At 38.9% G+C, this 22,378-nt stretch overlaps 1 protein-coding gene across 1 annotated transcript; it reads left to right on the top strand.

Annotated features, from left to right (window-relative positions):
• Positions 1–1,684: 1,684 nt before the first annotated feature.
• LOC108710304 (peptidyl-prolyl cis-trans isomerase FKBP8) lies at positions 1,685–20,058 on the top strand. The gene is made up of 8 exons (XM_018251443.2): positions 1,685–2,361; positions 6,394–6,563; positions 7,384–7,472; positions 8,438–8,655; positions 11,244–11,416; positions 13,429–13,506; positions 18,466–18,612; positions 19,725–20,058. The coding sequence occupies exons 1-8, from the start codon at positions 1,965–1,967 to the stop codon at positions 19,809–19,811; spliced, it is 1,359 nt and encodes a 452-aa protein (XP_018106932.2). The 5' UTR covers positions 1,685–1,964; the 3' UTR covers positions 19,812–20,058.
• The last annotated feature ends 2,320 nt before the right edge of the window (positions 20,059–22,378 follow it).

Raw genomic sequence — 22,378 nt, forward strand, 5'->3', positions numbered from 1 at the left:
TACTACCTCTTGCTTTTAGACAGTAATCTCTAGTAAGATGAGCCCTCCCTCTATTGTCTCCTAACGGCATGCAATTGTAACTAATCTATTCTGGCTAGGGGCACACCGAATCCAGGATTCAGTTGAGGATTCTCCAAGATTCTGCCTTTTTCAGCAGGATTTGGATTCGAACAAGTGGCTGGCCGAACTGAATCAGAATCAAAAAAATCACATGACTTGTCATCACACAAACAAGGAAGTCAAAAAATGTTAGTAAATCTCTTGTAAAATATGCTACCTGGAGCATTTTGTTACTCAAAATATTCTTCCTGCAGCTGGCTGAGCATAGCATATCACTGATTGGCTGCTTTGGGTTACATCCAAGGTGAAACTTTGCCCATATCTAGTAAATGAGTATGATAAATTTGTGAAACCATATTAATATATTAGATAAATGCAATAATGGACTGATATACAGGCCTGTGCATCTGTGAGGGTATCACAAAATGTATTGGTTTAAAATAGTATGCAATGTATAAGGATATTTTAAAATTGCTTTTAATTTTTTGATCACTTTTGTATAACATCCATTTTTATAACATTTACATATGTATAAAAATGAATGCGTTCAACTGCCCTGCTTTTCATGTGAGCAAACCTAGTTTCAAAGCTCTTAACAACCTGATATATTAGTTAATTCAGTTCTGTATAGCAGCAATTTCAGTCCCTGATGTTTAGAGCCTGTGACTTGGTTTACTGAGCTCCTATTGAAAAAACAACAGGAAGGGTGGAAATATAAATTAAAATTGAAAACAATGTAAAAATAATACTTTAAAAGCAATTTAGATTTTTTTTTGTTGTTTACTGTTTGGAAACAATATGTTTTGTGCAGGTGAACTATGCCTTTAAGATGTACTCAATATCCACCTGCTTAATCCCAAAGCCACGCATTCTCTTAAGGAAGTAAGGGATAGAACAGATTACCGCTCCTTCCCCCATAAGTATAAGTACAGACAGTTTATCTTGGCAGTTCCACTAATAACCAGTCGATCAAATTTAAGATTAGAATTTTTTGTAAAATGTATGCCCTATATTTCATCCCTGCAAAGACTTACAAACAAGTAAAGATTTTCACAGAATTCCAGTGTAATTGCTGCCACATGGGTTGTTGACAGGGGGGTCAAAATTAACACAATTGTGTTTTTGCAAATTAGCAGCAGGTTCCATTTTCAGATTGGGTTTTTGGCATGTAGCATTAAAATGTGATAAATTTGTTATTCTTCTGGCATAAATCTGGTGCATTTATGCACTATTCATCAGAGCAGACTAGGGATGCACCAAATCTCAGATTAGGTTTGGGATTTGCCCAGGATTTGTCTTTTTTCCGCAGAATCCAAGTGCCTGTCCAAATCCTTAAAATCACATGACTTTTTGTCAAACAAAGAAAGTGAGAACTATATTGTTGCCTGTGTAGTGCACAGTTCTCTGGATCTCTTCAACTCTTCTAAGAGTTGGGCTTTGGTTCGGGATGCAGTTGAATTGTTCTTGAAAGATTTGGGATCTAGCCAATTCCCAAAATAGTGGATTTAGTGCATCTCTAGAGCAGACTGAGAGGGTAGTGCTGAATGCAACTATATGAAAGTCATCCAGAAGTAAAAGTACATTGAAAAACTTGTTCATTGGAGCTCTAAGGGGGCAGTGCATTAAATCTCAGAACAGTTGGGATATGAGCTTGGTGTGTGCACTAAGCAAAGAGACTTAAGACTTAAACAAATGGAAACAGGGAGAGAGGCTTATGATAATCATACAGTTAATAGCAGTAATTGAATTACAGACATTTAGAAGGCATACTGTCTGTGCAATGCAGTTGCTTAGAAGCGCTTAATTTTTCTATTTTTTTCCTTTTTTCATTTTGTGAAGGCTATCATTCTGGCAGATGTCTTGTTGGTAAAATTGAAAAAGTAAAAGTGCCCTGTTTCTAACAAATGTCAGTGGAAGTGGGACTAGTGGAAATGGTAATGACAGGACTACAACATGAAGATTTACAGCCTGGGCATTGCCCAGATACCAAAGAAAATGAAAACACGGAAAGTACGCCATCTGACCAACAACTGAAGGGTAACCTTGGGAATATTCCCACAGTGCTGGTGGAAGCAGAGCCAGACCCACAACCCCAGGGCAGCAGAGAGCTTGAGAGACAGCTACAACGGACACCTAGTTTTGGCAAAAGTGTCACATTTCGCCTACCCCCCATTACAATTGAGGACAATGTGCCCCAAGAGGAAGAGGTGCTGTTCTATCAGGCAGTCGAAGACGTACTAGGATATAAAATCTTCAATTTCAAACAGCTCTTTTTTTCTGAAGCGTGGACAGACATAACAGGTGTGTAGAAAGTATAAAAGAAGTTGGTTTTATATTGAATTTCTTTTATTGCAAATTGTTTGTCATATTTAATCTGGCCAAAGCATTGGTTAAATGGTATTTAAATGGTAAAATGGCATTTAGCAATTTTTCACTCAAAGTATTGTTTTGCTAATTAATCATTCTCTACCAGCAGGAAGAGCATTTTTTCAGTAGCCCTGCTTACTATGCAATATACTATAAACCAGAACTCAGAGAGATTGAGATTTGTAAAAGAGAGGATTTGGGGTTGGCTACTTATATTTAAAAGACAAGTTCACACACACATATATATATATATATATATATATATATATATATATATATATATATATATATATATATATATATATATATATATAGAGAGAGAGAGAGAGAGAGAGAGAGAGAGAATTTTAATATGTTATAGATGAACCTGCTGTAAAAAATTGGAGGTCTTTATTTTATAAGGTGTTTTTTTCATTATCAGCCTTAAAATGATGCTTCTTTTCAGCCTACAAAAACTGGTAACTGTGAGGCTTCAGTCTTCCAAACTGCTTCTTAGTTGCCATAGTAATTAAGCCCTAGCAACCAAATAACTATTTCAGTTCCAGGTCTGGGAGCTGCAGAACAGAAATAATGGGGAAAAAAGACACAAAAAGTAATAGCAAATTGTCTTAGAATGTCACAACATAACATGGGTCATTTATGACCACAAGCGCAGCCATGGGCCCTTGACTGTACTTGTGCATGTACTTGTGTCAGCGTGTTCTCCTTGCACTTCCATATACAGTAGTTGCACTCCAGCCTTTTTCCTGCCTCCTGTTCTAAATCAAGAACAGATGCACCTATTGATGCAGCAGGAACCCTAGCGCTACCTTGGAACAAGGTGGTAGCCACAGGCTTCCCACAGTGCCTGGTGTTATAGGTACTGCACAGATGTGGCAAAATGATTGGGTGCACACTCTCATGCTGAAAAACTGAAATGCCAACACGTCCGTGAAAGAAATCACCTTAATTGCGTTGGCGTTAAAGGCCTCCAACCAAATGAATACAATGTTATTCTAAGCAACTTCCATTAAACAGTAGTTTTAATATTATTTCTGAAATGCAGTTGAATGTACTATCTGTTCCTTTCTGCTCTAATGGTTTTGATTCTTTGTAGCAGAAGCTAGCTCTTGCATGCTCCTTCATGGGTCTGTCTGTCAGCTGGCTTCTGTTATACACTTTCAGCCAACAGTGCAGAGAATAGAAAAGGGCAGACAACTGCTTCTTACAAGGGCAATTACATTTAAAAAAACCTCTAAAACCACTTTCAATGTTTAAAGGAGAAGGAATGCTACCAAAGCAGTTTAATGCCAATAGATTAGCCACAATGCAAGCTATAACACTATATTTATTCTGCAGAATGCTCTACCATACCTGAGTAAACAGCTATAGAAGCTCTCTCTGTTTGTTTATGATAGCAGCTGCCATATTAGCTTGGTCTGACATCACGTCCTGCCTGAGTCTATCCCTGCTCACTCACAGCTCTGGGCTCAGATTACAGCAGGGAGGAGAGGAGGGAGAGGAAAAAGGGAGCAAACTGAGCACGCTCAAGCCCAAGCCCTGGAGGTTTAAGCTGAAAACATGAAGTCTGATACAAAAGCCCATGAGGACTCAGCAGCATTACATTGAGGGTTTACTGGTATATTTATATAGACCTTTCTGATAAAGCTTACTTAGTTTTAGCCTTTCCTTCCCCTTTAATGAATATATAGTGAAAAGGCGCTGACCACATGGGATACGCAATATGTTGGCGCTATATAAATACATGTTAATAATAATAATGCTGAGGAATAGGGTGTTAGAACTCAAATATTCAACTTCATTTATTATATTTAGAAATAAAAGCTTCCTCTGATGTTGCTGTGATCAGCTCTAACAGATTTTAGGGTTTTCTTTATAGAGCTACCTCTCCTGCCTCAACTGATCCAAATTTGCACACGTGTCCTGCAAACATGCACTGTTGAGGATTAAAGACAGGGTTAAAAACCACAGCGTGTGACGATATCCACAACACAATGAGTAGATGAGTCATTCTGTCAGATTGCTGTGCTGCCCATTGATCCACATGAGCTCTTTTTATGGATAGCTTGAAATTTGTAGGGGGAGGCGGGGGTGGGAGCTTTGCAGGGGAATGGACTGCTGGCCTCAGTAATTAATAACCCAGATTAAACAACATCTTTGTAATCACCTCTCACTATTGCATTAATGGTGGATTATAGAAAACCCATGGCTGCCCGCAGTGCCAATAAAGCAACTTATAGTGCATAGCAACTAGGCAACTAAACCACTTTGCATGATATCATATTGTTGCTTTTGTCGGTTATTCGTAACTTACAAATAAAGTCATATCATAGAGAACAGATGTGGAAACTCTATATCTACACTCAGTATCTTCACTGTATCTATTGTCTGATCTGAAGACGACAAGCCAAAGAAACACTTTCTGTTTGGCACAGTTGATATGACCAGTATTTGTTTTAACTCATCTGTAAATACAAAGAGCAGGACTGTGATATATGTTTGCTATTGCTGTGTTAGCAGCCTATGCCTGAGAAAAATCAATCAGAAATGGAAAGACAACCAATACTAGGGTGAGCATAATTTACTAACAGAGGCAATAAAATGGTGCATTGCAACAACAAACATGCTGTGACATGGATATATTTATAGACATTATTTTGTAGGGTGAAAAATAAATAAATGGTGGGCACAATGTGCAAAGGGAGCCTTGGACCTAACATCCCCCTAGGCTTTCCCTACTCAGGATTGCCTCCACTTCCTACCTCCAAACCTACTCACAGTTTAGGGTGCTTGCCTCTTTACATTGTACTCCCCGTGGTCCTATCCTAATATCGTCCAAACCTCCATCACAAATGTAAAGTGTATGCACTGATACAGGTTGGACTTGAACTTTTTCGTTTTTCTCCAACTTTAGCCTTTTGTGTTTCCCAGGAATTCTGCAAAGGTGGAGCTCCAAGACACATGTTGTTGGAACACAAGAGAGAGCATTAAAAACACTACATGTGTTTGCTGCTCTATACTAAAGGAATTGTGGGGATCTCAGGGTTGCTCTTAAGATTCCTATTTACATGGTATACCCTCAAGGCTCAAGCTCACCCACTTAGTTTTTACAACACAACCAGGGAAGCATGCTTATCAGATCCCCAACTACACACTAGTTCCTGTGGACCCTCAATACTGAATCTCACTTGACACCTGTATTTGCCTGTTTCAATGAATAACAGTACATTGTTAATTAATTGTTATGAAACATTGGCAAGGATTACACATGATTCTTTCTAATTAGATTTACATCCTTGAGTGTAAGGGAACAGTAGTGTATGCATGTTTTGTCTGGTGTTAGCCAAGAAAGGCCTGAAAGGGAGTTGAAAGTTTATATACCTACAAGGCTAGAAAAATATATAGTTGGGTTCTTCCATCTCTGGACTTGTACCTTCCCCCATACTTTCTCATGGTGACAGCTAGAAGCAATGGCTAACCAACGGTGCTCTTCCAAGTAAGAGCAAAAGGATGTTGCTTAGTGTTGGAGTTGTGGTTCTGTAACAGATGAATAGTCATTAGTCATCACTACCGAAGCTAATTCCAGTGAGGTCACTGAGGCAAAGGTGAAAGAAGAGTCTCCACAATGCAATGAGATTGATGTTTCTGTGTTGTACAAGATAATTGTGGGCTGTAGACTACAAACAAAGATATGGATTCTACTTTTAAGTTAAATGCTACTGTAATTATACATATATTATGGTAAAAAAATATAGGGAGTAATGTATTTAATGTTGTAGACTTTGCACCAGATCCAGCACCCAATCAAAACTGTAACATTTACTAGTCATCTGTTTAAAAGTAAACATCTGATTGGTTGCTAAGGGTTACTAGACCTGGTCACTGCTTAGACCAATAAATGACAGAAAACCCACATAGAATTTACATTGCCTTGTCTCTTTTGAAACAGATTGTTTCTATTTCCAGATGACAAACTACTAAAAAAGAAAATCTTGAAGGCAGGTCGTGGAAGGGCCACAATTCCTCTGCCTGGGCAAGAGGTCACTATTCACCTCATGGGAATTTTGGAGGATGGAAGTCTGGTGGAAATAGATCCAAAGTTGTCATTTGTTCTCGATGAAGGGGATGTCATACAGGTGACTGATAACTACTACAGTACAAACAGATGCTTCCTTCAGGCCAATGAACATACAATATAACATGTCATACCAAAACTATGTATAAATGATTTTGCAACTCAGGAGCTAGACATTTGTGAGAGATAAATTCCCATAGTTTAGGCATTTTACATACTCTGTAGCCAGTTGCAGATTACTGTTTGGGTTGTTGCTGGGACCCATAGTTCAGAGAGGTCTAATGTCCAGTTTTTCCTTGAGGACAGGGTAGATCAATTCTGAATTATAGGCAAAGCAAAGGCTGGGCCAGGGTGGGATAAGTGTGGGGCAGGGGACCATATTGAAAGTGCAGCCCAGAGCTTATCCACTCAGTCTGCATCAATTGTGCTCACTATGACATTTTCACATATGTCTGTTAGCTCTCTTTAAACCTCCCAATCACTGACATCTCGGGCAGTAATTAGTAGTCTGCACAGCAAGTGCTGTATGAGCCCAATAGGGCTGTTTGCTGTATAGCCAATGTAGCCAATAAGAAGACCATTTATTTATGTTTAAAGAAGCATTTATCCCCCCCAAAATATTTAATTACTACTCATGGAAAACCTTGAACTTGAGACAGAGAAGCTGATGGTGAGCTGACTAGGTGAGTTTACTAAGAAACACCTGTGTACCACCTGCCCTGAATTGACTGTTGTTCAACAACAGACCTCCCCAAGAGATATCACAGCCAGGGCACATGCTATATTATATATGTCACAAGGAATGCAGAACAGAATTAAAAAAGTAAATTTTTAGAGCTACTGAGCTAATTCTCTCTCTCTCTTTTTTGCAATAAATGCAGGCCCTAGAACTTGGTGTTCGTACTATGCAGCTTGGAGAAGTGGCATTTCTACTGACAAATAGCCTTTATGCCTTTGGTCTTCTGGGGAGGTATTTATATTATGCAATTTTAACTTCCCTATGTAGACATAAAGAGAGGGCTCTGTCCGAGTGTAAACAAACTGCTTGAAATAATGACTGCTATTGCCTTAGTTACACTTCACCCATGTCCAGAATCTGAAGAACCGCTTAACGGTGGGGTGGAGTAGGATTAGTCATATTTGTAAGTTCTCAAACACTGAACCATAGTGATCAGCTGTAAAAACTAAGGTGAAAATGGAACCTTTGTTTTTATTTGCTTTACTATTGATCTACAATCCAAGTTAGTAAGCAAAAGATACTGTCCGAGTGTAAGGCAGTATATGGAAGGGAATTACTGAAAAAGGGCAGGATGAGGAGGTCCCAGATTCTCACTGCTATAGACACAGATGGTACAGTAAGCAGTATGCATAGGTGCTCTACTCAATGCATAAGGTACCCCTAACTTAATCCTTTATCAGGCATAGGTTCACTTTTGACATGTTATAATGTTTTGCAGCAGAAGTGTAGTTAATACAGTAGTTGACAGCATTTCTTGAGATTTCGATAAACAAACTGTAATTTGGTTTCCCAGCATTTGACACACTTCCAGACTTAGGTTGATACTGACCATAATGAACATTTTGAAATCAAAACATTGTGAACATCTGCTGATGCCACATTTTAAACAAATCAGTGTAAGATACATAGCTGTTAATATTTGGGAATGGGCCTAATATGGTAATCTTGTAGTTTTACTTTTCTTTGTTGATCAGTTCATGGGCAGGGTTTATATTTTAGTTAACCACACAAGTTGCAGATATTTAGGAATACTGTTCTCCTAATGAAAATGATTGGAACAAGATTGCAGACTAATCCTGTGAATTCACAATGCAGCTACTAGCATTCTACTAGAGGGTTTTAGATAAAAGAAATAAATTAGCATTAGCGAAGAAAACCCATAGAATGTACTAAGTAGTATCCTATTTCTTTTGCAGAGACCCAGACATCCCATCAGATGCCTCTTTATTATATAAAGTGACTTTGCTCTGCGTCCGGGACAAACCAAGCTTGGGAGTTCTAACAACTGCAGATCGTATAAGCCTTGCCAACCAGAAAAGGGAATGTGGTAACTTCCACTTTGAGCGTGAAGAGTATAGAAGTGCCATGCATTCCTACAGCCAGGCTCTGAGCATCCTCACTCCAACCAATGCAGGTAAGCTATCATGTTATATACCAGTCTCTACTAGCAAAGCATTATATTTAACTGAATCTTATATTCAGGCCTATGGTGTATGGCTTTGACTAAGGAACTATAGACTTGAAGTCAAGAAATGGTGTTAGTGAACTATTAAGGATGATGCACTTTGATTTATTCCATATTAAATGATTGAGATATTTTGGTCAAATCAAAAGTGAATAATCATTTTAATATATTTGACCCAATTTTCTGGGTGCAACCAGGGGAGTTGTCATTGCAATCAACCTGCACGTGTATTTTTTTTTGTTTTTAACATGTAAATAGTTTACTAGTGTGCCTCTTCAATTTAAAGTAGATTGAAATGAAGCATCAATGAGTGAGTGTAAACTTGTTAGGCATCCCCAGTCATTTTAGTTAGTGATGTGAGGGTTGGTCCAAAATTCACAGGATCTGCTGTCTGCTGTATTTATATGCAGGATAGGGAAACCCATTACCTAGAAAGTTTGGGCTTCCGTTAGACTCCGTTTTGTCCAAATAATCGATATTTTTAAAAAGGATTTCCCTTTTCTGTGTAATAATAAAACAGTACCCTGTACTTGATCCAAACTAAGATATACGTATTCCTTATTGGAGGCAAAACCAGCCTATTTGGGTTTATTTAATGTTTAAATGATTTTCTAGTAGCCTTAAGGTATGAAGATCCAAATTACAGAAAGATCTATTATCAGGAAAACCCCAGCTCCCAAGCATTCTGGATAACAGAACTCATACCTGTACTCATGCCTGCTTGCCTCAGCAGGTATTTAAATAATTACAGATCACTAAGTTGGAGTGGGTCTGGATTGTGAAAGGGTAGGTTAGGATCAGATGCGGGTTGGCTTTTTGTTGATGCACACATCACTAATTCTAGTTGCTTTCGTCCTACTTTGGGCCGGCATTCCTATTCATAAAATGCATCAGTCCATGGTACTATTTCTGTGAGTGCCACAACGCCTTATTGTTCTGGTGTCACAGGCATCCCCTGCATGAGTATATGCTAATTACATAAATTCTTCACAAATGTCTTTATTGCACATGCACCCAGCTTCGATAGGCTCAAGAGATGCTTGGGACACTTAAAGGAATTCAAAATTGTTAAATATAGATACAATGGAATGAAAAAAACACTATTTGCCAAAGACATGTATTAAACATACACTATAATTTTGTGTTCTTTCAAATACATTGAACAGAGAGCCACAGATAACAGTTATAGCTGCAGCTGTGTCTATAAGTTGGTGCCCCCAACACCCTTAACGTTGAGGAAGAAGATCTGTTGGCAAGCTTAAACTGATATTTATCACTCATAGCTCCAAATATACTTCAGCCCCCTCAACAGCTGCTAAGTCTTCTGCCTCTGGTGTCATGTCCAATTGGCAACATGTAGCCCTCTGAAGTTGTCCTCATTATGGGGGAATCCTGGCAGGTCGGGGTTCAACCCAAACAAACCATCTTTCTGACAGTACAGTAGGTTGATCAGCCCTGTACATGGTACATTGGGAAAAAAAGAGTATACAGGTATGGGACCATTTATCCAGAATACTCGGGACCTGGTGTTTTCCGAATAAGGGATCTTTCCATAATTTGGATCTTCATACCTCAAGTCTACTAGAAAATCATGTAAAAAAAGAAATAAACCCAATAAACTGGTTTTGGTTTCAGTAAGAATTTATTATATCTTAGTTTGGATCGAGTACAAGGTACTGTTATTACAGAGAACTGAAATAATTCAAAAACATTTAAATTATTTGATTAAAATAAATTCTCATAATTCAGAGATTTCTGGATAACAGGTTTACTGGTAACGGGATCCCATATCTGTATTTGATTTTAAGAAACAAATCATAATTTAATTTACCATAACTTTCACTTTGCCAGTTTCTTTAATTTTTATTTTTAATACTTTGATGCTTTGTTTTAGTACATGTCCCAATATAGCTGATTGCAGTATTGCACACAAACCCTAAAATAGCCTAGTCTTCATCCCAGTGGAAACCCATTAAATTGTAAGGACCTGTGAAGGCAAAAGAACTGCTGGTTTTGGAGGAATTGTTTGTTTCAGAGACAGAATGAACCCAAAAATAGAATTTTGCAGAAGGAAGGAAATGGAATTCTGAGCAAATATAATACATTTATTACATACTTTTTGGTGCTTTCAGTTGTTGGGGGGGAGATAGGCAATTATATTTCACAAAGCCTTAAATACTGATAAAGCAATTCTAAAGCAACTTGGCATTTCAGACTCCAGACATAACTAACTAATATTTACATCACAGCAGTGTCTGATCAAGGCTGCCACCTCTAGCCACGAGCAACCAAATAAAATGACGGCTGAAACTAAATTTTCCATCTCTGTCCTGTTTTAATAAAATCAAATGGTATGCCTGCTCTAGCAGAACTGCAGGCTCGGGCTATCAGGAGTTATTTACGAGCACTGTTTTATTGTATGCTAATATTACAAGATGGGTATTTTATCATGTTGTCATGGTTCCCTTCTGCGGGAATCTCTTACCGGTATGTACTCAGCATCTGCGTAATGACTTGCCATTATCTGTATTACTCAGACCCATTGAGCTCAGAGGAAGAAGAGGAGATTCGTGAGCATCGAATCAAATGTCTCAATAACCTGGCAGCCACCCAACTAAAGCTTCATCACTTTGATGACGTGCTTAACTCCTGCAATGCTGTGCTAGAGATGGACCAAGCCAATGCAAAAGCACTTTATAGGAAAGGCAAGGTAATGTCTAAATATTGTAGTAAGTACGTAACCCATTCATTGCCCTTTACTGCTGTGGTAGGACTACAACTCCCAGAATGCACTGAAACTTAAACTTTGCAGTTGCATTTAGGGTACTAGTGTGTGTTTTAATGCATTTAGACATATGGTTAATTTCTACTGCACGGTAACATGTGTTGATCTCATTTCACCCTGTGGAGCTGTACCCCCAGGGTGGGGTACATCAGAATGTAAGTAAAAATGCCCATGAGTGCATATACTTAAAGGAACATAACAACCTGAAGAAGGATCTTTGATCCTAAACATGTTGTGCATTTTCTAATAAAAAAGATCACTGGCTGATTGATATGGTTCTCCAGAGTACAGTAACACACACACACACAAATCATTCAAAAAAAGTTATATAAAGGAATAAATATATATTATATTATAACCCTGCGCTAGTATAGACTGGTGTGTTAGCTTCAGAATCACTACTATCTTTTATATATATAAATAAGTCATGAGGCAGCCATTCTAGCTGGAAAAAGGAGAAAGGGCTCAGATACACAGCAGAGTTCTTGCATCTTATTTTAACATTGTACATATTACAATATATATTTATTTGCCATTTTAAGGATCTAGTAAATGGAGCTGAATCTGCAATGTTGTAATAAAAAAAAAACCTGGAGTTTTGTTATTATGTCTGCCATTGTCTGGAATTAACCTGAGATTGACTTTTGTGTTTAGCATTACCATTACCTTGATTATCTTTGTCAAGGTGATTAATTTGGTATCACCGTGAACATGATATATACAATATTTTAAATTACAGTATGTCTTCTTTTTATTTTAAGTTATGTAGAAATTAAAGTATAGTTTATTGGCTGCACAGGTTCTTTTTTTATTACATTTCCTGTGGATTTCAATAGACCATCTCTGTTTTGCGGTCATAGGGGATGATGTTCTTTTAAAAAAAAATCCATGGGAAGAAATATGGGGTTTAACACCAATGTATGATTGAAAATACTATTATTGTCTATTTAAAGGAGAAGGAAAGTGATTTTTACTTGGGGGTGGCAAAAGTTAGGCACCCCAAATTATTGACTTACCTGACTTATTCCTATCAAGAGGAAACTGCACCGTTCCGGGGGTTATTCCAGCAAGCACCACGGATCGATGGTCTTCCTGCTTCTTCTTTCTCCAAATTTCCCGTGGGCAGACGAATGCACAGTAGAACGAAATAGCCGACTTTTTCATTAAAGTTCTGCTTTTCGCTCTACTGTGCATGTGCAACTGTGAGAAGAAAGAAGAAGCAGGAAGATGATCGCTCCATGGTGCTCGATAGAAGAACCCATTCTCCTATTCTGATGATAGGAGCACCGGCCTGGGGTGTCAGGTAAGTAAATGTGATCACTTAGGGGTTTCTAACTTTTGGCACCCCCAAGTACAAAAGGACTTTCCTTCTCCTTTAAGGTAAATATGCATCAAAGAAATGGTACTTAGATATGAGTTAAATTAGCCACAATGGACAATTTCCAAACTAAATGAAAAGATAGATAAAAAAGATGGGACTGATGAAACACTGCATATATACACACAATGGTTAAAGAATTTTCAGTACTCATTCAAATTGCTGATGACTCATTCAGTTTACTGATTCAAACTGTCAAATAGAGTAAATGAACAGCAACCACAAGATTCGCTGGTCTAGTGTGATGAAGATTTTACTGCATGGCAACAAGGAACTGATTTACTCAGTGCTCTCTGATAGATAGTGCAGTAATGTGCAAATGGTGGTCCTCCACTATGGTTACACTTCAGGCATCCCACCAATAGCACAGCTGAGAGGTGCTGAGAGATGCAGTTCATAATCTCAAATTCCATATGTCGGAAATATGGGCCCAAATATGTTCCTGAACTGGGGCTCCCCTGTGTGCAGCCCCAGGACTGCTATATCTGCATTTCATTATAGATCATGGAAAGGCTTTGGTGAGCTAATCCTCATGCTATGCTTTTATTTTGCTGTTCAGGTGCTCTCAGATAGAGGGCAATATGAAGAGGCCATGCCAATCCTGAAACAAGCACTTAAATTGGAACCAACCACCAAGGTAAGTGCCAAGAGCAGAGCTCACAGTGGAAATAAACAGCTGGTTCAGAGGTTGATAAATTGCTCCATATAGTTGAAACAGGGATCAGTTCAAAAAGATGAGCCTGGCCAAAGCAAGAAGGTTGGGCCTTGATAAAAAAAAATATCCTATCTGTGCCACCCTGGCTACTATTTGGTATCTTCACTTAGTGTCTCTCCAACTGCTTGTGGGACATCCAATCTGGGAGGAGCGAGAAGTTATGGGAGGTGTATTAGTGGTTTATTAGTGGTTGTGGCTATGGTTAAATGGGCTGCTATGTAAGGCCTACAAATGTGATTTCTGAAGAACTACAAGGGGTGACATGATTGGTTGAACTCTGGTCTCAGTGAGACAAAGTTACAAGAGAAGTGGCGTAATAAGAAGTTACTGGGATCCATACCAAAATATTTTTATCATGCACATAACTCTGTTATGCAAATATTTTGAAATTGCACATATTTTAGGGCTGAAATGGGCTCCCAGCTGTTGCATGGTCTACTCCCCCCTACAGCTATGACCCTGAGCTAAAGACACCAAGCTTTACCAATCACCTTGCACTGTCTGCATTACTGGAGCTAAACTATAGGGCTTATTTTTGAGCTCTGATGCAGTGTGAAAAGCAGGCTAGGGCTGGAATTTAAAACTGGCACTAATACCTATAGGCCCAAACAGCCCCCCAACAGCCAACTAAATGGTGACAGTCTATGGCATCTTACAACAGCTCCTCTGACATAGTATGTATGCAATCACACAAGTTCAGAGCAATTGCTGTTGCCAGACACATTTGTTTGAAGCAGTATCGGCTGATGCACCTCAGGCGGTAGAGGAAGATCCAGTGTTGCCCTGTGTCCGTAGGCACATTGTGTGTGATTTACAAGAAATGGAAGAACAGAGCACCTTTATGAAGAAGTGCAAGGAGTGCTTTTTGAAGTACATTTAATGAATGGCACTGGGATGAGCTCTTATAACTCAAGTACAAGTTATACTAATCAGAATTGTTTTAGCCACAAAGGTACACTTATCTGTATGTGCTGGAGTGGGAAAATACCATGTATCACTGTTTTTTTAGTGATAATGATTTTTACAGTTAGAAAAAAACAACAATCGGTTCATATTTATTAATCATTTTCCTCATTTTCTGGCATACAAAAGATGCAGAGAAAAATTTACCAATAAGCACAAATGCTGGCTGATAAAAGCTTTTAACTTCGGAAGCTTATCGGCTCATGCATAAGACCCTCCCTATAGCCTGTCAGACCAATATCGTCTTATTATTGGAGTGGGTCTCCTTAGGCCACAGTATGATCCAGTTGGTGATCCAGGAGCCAATGATGAGATCAAACTGATTTGGCCCAACACCTGGCCCTCACTAAACAAGTGGATCTTTAGGAGTGTGGTGTCACAATTTTTCTTCCGTTTTCCGTTTAAATCCAATCAGTGATAAGAATTTGATCAGACTTGCAGGATCTTAGTCTCTACTAAAACTGTTTAATAAATGAGCAAAACTGTTAACAAAAGAATGTCATTAAAAGGTTAATAAATGTGATCAAATTATAAATGTGGGGAAAATGACACCCCCAATTATACTAGATATTTTCAGCATACGGTGAAACCTCAATCTTACATCCCCTGATTTTAAGTTTTCCCTTATTTTACATTGTTTTTTTACCTATATATTATACATAATACATTTCCCTGATTTTACATGTTCCTGGATTTTACACCATTTTTGTCTGGTCCACTGAAAAACACTACTGTATACATCTTGCACCCTTCTGGGTTTTACTAAATTGCACCAGGCAGTGGTAGTTCAAATACATATAAAAGGCTATAAGTTGGGCATCTCTTGTTTTGTTATTTATCTCTCCCTATATATACTTTAATCTAAAGTGGGTGCCCTGCTATTTCTGTCATACCATCAAAAAATTGCATCAGCCAGTTGATAACAGGCAGGGCCGGCCTTAGGCCTATTGGACCAATTGGGCCCAATAGGGCCCCGCACCTCTGGGGGGCCCCGCACCACAGATAATATTTCCCTCAGCACATGATGCTGCCTGGCCTGCCCCCAACTTTGAGAGTCCAGCCCATCCCCAAATCCATAGGTCTAGCCCGCCCCCAACTCTCATAGGCCCAGCTTTCCTCCAACCTTGATAGGTCTTGCCTGCCCCCAATCCAATCAAGCCTGCTCCCAAGCTGAATCGGCCGAGCCTGCCCCAAACTAATTGGCCCACTCCACTCTCCTATTTCCTCCCTCTCTCTCTTACCCTGTGTGCCCCTATTATGTGCCCCTATTTCATCCCTCTCACTCTCTTACCTTGTCTGCCCCTTTCCTTTCTATTTTGTGCCTGTATGCCCTTATTTTCCTAAATACTTGGTGTGTCAGTAGCCAGCAACACTTTGTCTAGGGGCCCCGCCAACATGGTCCCAATTGGGCCCCACATTTGATAGGACCAGCCCTGATAACAGGCAACAGCCACCCTATAACTGGGTATATGTGAAGATTCTGGTTCTAATCTTCACATATACCCAAACTGAACATCTCTGGAGAATCTGTGGGAGTGAGGTGGGAAACCTGGCAGGGGCAGCTGTGTGTGTGGCAATCATTATTTAGTCTTTCCTTTGATCGGAGGTCTGTTCTGTTTCTCACTGGGTTAAAGAAATCCTTTCATATTTCTCACCATTTCCCTAAGCCTGTGGTTCCAGCCATGCAGATGGAAAGAATATCAAATTCTGGACAGGACAAGCATTCACTTGGCTGCATTTGCTTCCATGACTCTGGAAATATAAAATGAGTGAACTACAGGAACTGTCATTGCAATTACACTGAGATATTGCTTAGATACTTGTGCTCAGAGACAGCTTCTCTCTGATGAACAGCCATTTCTGCTTTGTGGAAAATAACAGCTGACCCAAAACCCCCAGAAATGCACAAAACATCACTTTTTCTTTTTTTCAAATCAAATATACTGGAGATTATTAAATGTACTACATACTTTAAGATATATGGATACTTTAGGACAGGAGATTCAGTTGTGTAATATAGAAACATAGGGGCAAATTCACTAACCCTCCGAAAATTTGCCAGCGACGGCTTCGCTCACAGCACAACACTTCGCCAGGACAACGCTAATTCACTAAAATTCAAAGTTGCGTCCAGGGAGCCAAACGGTGGCGAAGTTGCGCTAGCGTTACTGCACCAAGTGAAGCAAAGTTGTGCTAGCGGCTAATTTGCATACAGAGGGAGGTTAAAGTTGAATGGACGTATATGTTGCAGCAAATACATTACACTACACAAGCCCGGGAAACCTTAATAAAATAAAATAAAGTTGTTATATTGCCCTACGCATGAGCCCACCGTATAGTTTTTGTGCCATATGTTAGGAAATGTAGGGGGGAAGCCGGTTACCCCAAAAAAAATTTAAGCTCTTTTTCAGCCTATCACCCTGAAAAAAGGAAAACACACCAGCGTTTTTTGGGACCAACTATTTTTTAAGGAACTCCTATCTACTCTATTGCACTTCGCCTGCTCTGAGGTGGCGAAGGCAAGTCTGACGCAAGAGGTAACGTTTAGTAAAATCCGCATCTTAGTGAATTTGCGTAGTTAAGTCCATTCGCTAGAGCGCAAATTCGCCAGGCGTTAGGGAGCGAAGTACCGCTAGAGTCTATCTCCTTTGCTAGTGAAATTACATCAGTGACTGTTAGTAAATCGGCAAAGTACTGAAATGATGTCACGCTGGTGAATAGTCACTTCGCCCTTTAGTAAATTTGCCCCATAGGGTCTGATTAACAAAGCACTGATAATGATTATAAGAATTCTATGTTTTCAGGCTTAACGTTTTTTTTTTCTGCAAAGGACCAAATTGTTCTTATGTGGAAAAAGAAAATACAATTATTAATCTCCCCGACAATTTGCATCAGGGACTAACATTTTGGAGGGGTGTTAGAGCCCCACAAAGGGAAGAAAATTGTGTCAATTTGTTAGATATTTTCCTGCCACTAAAACTGCTCACAATTCTGAAATATTGCTCAGATGGAATTTTTAGTACAGCACATCTGACCCCTCTTGTTGTTAGCTGTTTCTGCCATTTTTAGTTTACAGTTGCTAAAATGACACCCCTGCTGTATGAAATACCCATTGCTTTACTCAGTAACGGAGGAAAAACAATCTAAAAAGTCTAAATGCGGCCATACAAGGGCCGATAAAAGCTCCCGACAGGCCAAGTCTGGAGCTTATAGGCCAGTGTATAAGGCTTCCCTAACTGATATCTGGCCAAAATCGTCCAGATGTCGATTGGACACAAGTGGATTATTAAACACAAGTGGTATATATATTAACTAAGTGCAGATTTGCCTCATTAAAGTCATTGCTTTTAGGGTTCAAACTGCCATAGACCAATCAAACCTTGTTAAATAAAGCCACGGGATAATGGGCTTTTTATGACTTACCATGTAACCCAGATATTACTCTCATGAGATAGAGACTGGTCTGTGTAGATTGTTGGATATGTTCATCAAAGATACAGTCTCAGAACGTATCTTTTTCCCCTCTGCTCTGTAATCCTTCTTGTTAGAATGGCACGGTATAGCTATGGGACCTGTTATCCAGAATGCTCTGGGCCTGGGTTTTCCAATAACAGATCTTTCCATAATTTGAATCTGCAAACAATAAATAAACCAAATGGGCTGATTTTGCTTGCAATAAGGATTAATTACTGTATATCTTAGTTTGGATCAAGTACAAGGTACTGTTTTATTATTACTGAGAAAAACGAAATCTTTTTTAAAAATTTGGATTATTTGGATAAAATAGAGTCTAAGGGAGATGGCCTTTCCATAATTCGGAGATTTCTGGATTCCGGATAACGGATCCCATATCTGTATTTAATTTGATACAGTATGTGCCTTAGTTAGCGAGGTGTCTTAACAGGTCTTCGTTTGCAGGCTATCCATGCTGAACTTTCTAAACTGGTGAGGAGACAACGAGGGCAGCCTGAAGTCAACAAATCCCCAGTAAGAGCTAAATCCAAAGCTCATCTAAAGCTCAGGGAGGATTTAAATCCGCTTATTCGTCACAGCACAAAGAATAATGTAAGTTTGTCACTATGCCTCCTCTATATTCTTCCCTTTTAGTGCTCCCTTATAACTGTACCATCAAACATGATATATTTGTATCCTTTAGTAAATACCATAGTAACACAAATACTTCTCTGTCTGGGCTATTGATTTTGCTTACAGATACACACAAACACTCTCACTTCCAAAAACAGTTCTTCTGATGTGAATTATTCTAAATAAAAGCTTAGTGAAATATTATGGACTAGAAGACCATTTGTTGAATGGCCTTTTACTCCTTTACTGATTTTCAGATTGCTGTTATATTCATGTATGTAATGTAACAAGAGGGGCATAATCGTCTCTAGTTCTAGTAATCCACAGCAACCAATCAGGAGGCAGCAGTTATGGTGGCCATTCACTATTAGATCCGCTCATTTGGCCACTAATGGCTGGGTGATATTGGGTGAATCCGAACGTTCGGCCATGGATTGCAGAAAAAAAATCAAACTGATATAGATCGGGAAGACCTGTTTGGAGCCCCCACACATGGGCAGATAAGCTTCCGAATCGGTCTAAAGGACCGATATCGGCAGCTTTAATCAGCCCATGTATTGCCACCTTTACTTGTGTAGTGTTTGAAAGCAAATACATGTTGGTTGCTATTGGTTACAAGACCTGGAACCGGACGTTACACCTTTTATAACATGGCGGCCTTATTTATCAAAATCCAAATTTAATTAAAAAAAAAGTCCACCAAACTAGAAAAAAGCACTATTAAAAAAGCACAATGTAATCGGATTGGGACAAACTCGATAAAATCGAGTGAAAGTCCGAAACGTACATTTTAGTTTTTGGGATTTTTTTGGACTTTTTTCTGAAAAATCTGAATTTTTTCGGATATTTTCCCGAAAAGGCAGAAATAATTGGATTTACGGGCTTAATCCAGCACAGACCACAGAAACGTCCAGATAGGATAGGGACCTCTCCAATTGACTTATATACAACCTTGGCAGGTCTGAGATGGATGATTTTAGGATTTCATAGTAAAAAAAACTTGAATTTTCAAGTTTTTTGCATTCGGGTTTTAATAAATAGCCCCTCAAATGTGTTTAATATCTGACTTTCCACTTTTCTTGTGTTTTTAGGTTTCCTATCAATTGATGATAATTGGTGCCCTGGTTGCTGCTGTACTCAGTTTTGTGACAGCATTAACCCTTATACAGGGAAGCTGAAGAAAAGTACTGGATACCCTTGTTATTATCTTTCTATCTATAAAGTGTGAGCTATCCAGCGATGAAGGAGGCGAGAATAATAACGACAATATAAAACAAGACACACTGGGTTATAGCCATCAGAGCCTTCAAAATCCTACAGGAATTACTCTTCCTAAAAGTAATGGATAGTCCTTTTTATTAGGGATGCACTGAATCCACTATTTTGGATTCGGCTGAACCCCTGAATCCTTCGCGAAATACCGAACCAAATCCTAATTTGCATATGCTAATTAGGGACGGGAAGGGGAAAACATTTTTTACTTCCTTGTTTTGTGACAAAAAGTCACGCAATTTCTCTCCCCACCTCTAATTTATTAGGATTCGGTTCGGCCGGGTAGAATGAATTGGTCCCAATCCGAATCCTGCTGAAAAAGGCCGGATCCCAAACCGATTCCTGGATTCAGTGCATCTCCACTTTTTATACAGTATATCAGCAAGGGAGCTCATTGTAGAGCTTATACCTGGCTATTGCAGATCAAATTTTGTGTGGTGTCCAGACCAAAGAAGTGGATTGAAAGCCATATGGCTACCCTTGAATCACGTGCATCTCACAATCTTGCAGATTTGTAAAAACTTAATAGCTTTCAGTGTATTACAAAACTTATAAATTAGGGTTCAACAGATGTCCCTAATGCACTGGCACACTACATCTTATCTTGCTTACTGTGCTATTATTTCTTAATAGAATATGTATATAGCTATAATATGTTTATCAGGTTTAAATAATCGGTACATATAGATAACTCCAGGGTGACCTGTGCACTGTATTAAGTGTGTATAAAGGTTTGCATCAGGCATTAGAAGGTAGGACTACATCCAACGTTTGCTTCATTAGCTGGTAACAAAGCTCAAGTCAGGAAATGTACAAAGTCAAAATCTATTTCCAGTGTCGTTTGTAAATAACATTTCGATGGAAACATTCTGTAAGTGTTTTTTAGGTTAACTGTGTCTATCTGTCACCAAAATACTTGGGACTAAAACTAATTTTTTTTACGAAGATCTGATTGCTGCAGCCACTGAAGAAGCTAAATATTCACCATGCCATGATTCACCTGAGGAATGTTGCTAGGCTACCGAGAGACCTTGTGGCACGTATATAAATATGGAGCTATGAGCAGTGGCGTAACTAGATGATACTGGGCCCCACAGCAAATTAATTCTAGGACCCCCAACATATTCAGAGGTTGACCTGTTTTACCAATCTTTGTTAAAACTGCTCATTAATTAGGGTCTCATGGCCCCCCTGTACCTCCTGCCCCCCCTTCAGTCGCAGGGTCTGCTTCCTCTGTAGTTAAGCCCCTACCAATGAGGGATCAATTATAATGTGCAAAAACTTAATAAAAGCAAATCTCCTAGTAGACTGTATGTATCTCTGTACCTACTATGCTAGAGATATGAACAACCATTCACTATTACTAGCATCAATTTTCTTCCTCCTTAAAAAAACCCAAAAAACATTTCTTGATTGGCTAAAGTTTACCTGAGGCATTAGCTGTAAGAATTTATCAAACACAGCAAGAAACTTTTCTTTTTAACTTTTCAGTGTAATCAACTGATGAAACCCAATAGTTAAATATAAAAAATGCTTTAGGGTCAGGCCACATGAGCAGATTCGGGGAGATTAGTCGCCCCCCCCCCTGCCCCCCGCCGGCTAAAATGAAAATTGCCTGGGGGAAGGCACATGTGGCACTTCGTTTTCCGAAGTCGCCCGAAGTTGCCTCACGAGGAAACAAAGTGATGCGTGTGCCAGGCGATTTTCATTTTAGCAAGCGGAGGGCAGGGGGAAGGCAGTTCGTGGAGATTGTCGCCCAGAAGAATAGGAGATTTGTCGATTGGGCCACTAATCTCCCCGAATCTGCTCGTGTGGCCAGACCCTTAGTATATTGGGTGAGAAAACATGTTTGAGGAAAGCTGGTAAAAATCTACTTGAAAAATGGCAATTTTATTTAAATTTGCATGGGAAACCTCAACCTGAGATTATGGTGGTTCTATGTGTGTAACTTTTGCTCATTATGCTGTTATTTCTGAACTTCAGCTGTATACCTTTAATGACTTTGGGTCATGGCACTTTACTGTTTGTCATAACCCCCCTATAATTTATAATAGTGGATTATAACACTACAGGAGGTAGTTGGGAAGACAAAAAAAATTTGTCAATAACATCTGCATAAGCTGTGAAATGTCTGTGTGTGTCCATAGCAACATCTCAAATTATTCTACCTGACTAATACACAGTATAATGTAAAAAAAATAATAAATTAGGCCCTTAAAAGGAAAATCGAATTACTTGCATGCTACATATACATTCAATGGGATTGTAATAAAAAATATCCAGGAAACAAAATTATCAATAAGAATTAAATAAAGGAGGATAGGCTGAGAAAGATGGGTTAACAGTAATGGTTTCAATGCAACTTTTCAGCTGTTTAATAGGAGAATGCTATTTTAGTTGTTGTATGTAAAACTGCTTTGAATATAAATGTAAAAATCTTAAAAATAAAACAATTTAAAGGTATCACATCTCA

Source organism: Xenopus laevis, chromosome 3L, assembly GCF_017654675.1.
Source record: "Xenopus laevis strain J_2021 chromosome 3L, Xenopus_laevis_v10.1, whole genome shotgun sequence".
NCBI lineage: Eukaryota > Metazoa > Chordata > Amphibia > Anura > Pipidae > Xenopus > Xenopus laevis.

What these genes read in the sequence shown, in the direction of transcription:
- LOC108710304 (XM_018251443.2), top strand. Translation starts at nt 1,965, where the DNA reads ATGTCAGTGGAAGTGGGACTAGTGGAAATGGTAATGACAGGACTACAA. An exon ending in CCTCACTCCAACCAATGCAG is followed by an intron (nt 8,656 to 11,243) that starts GTAAGCTATCAT and finishes TGTATTACTCAG; the next exon opens with ACCCATTGAGCTCAGAGGAA. An exon ending in CACTTTATAGGAAAGGCAAG is followed by an intron (nt 11,417 to 13,428) that starts GTAATGTCTAAA and finishes TTTGCTGTTCAG; the next exon opens with GTGCTCTCAGATAGAGGGCA.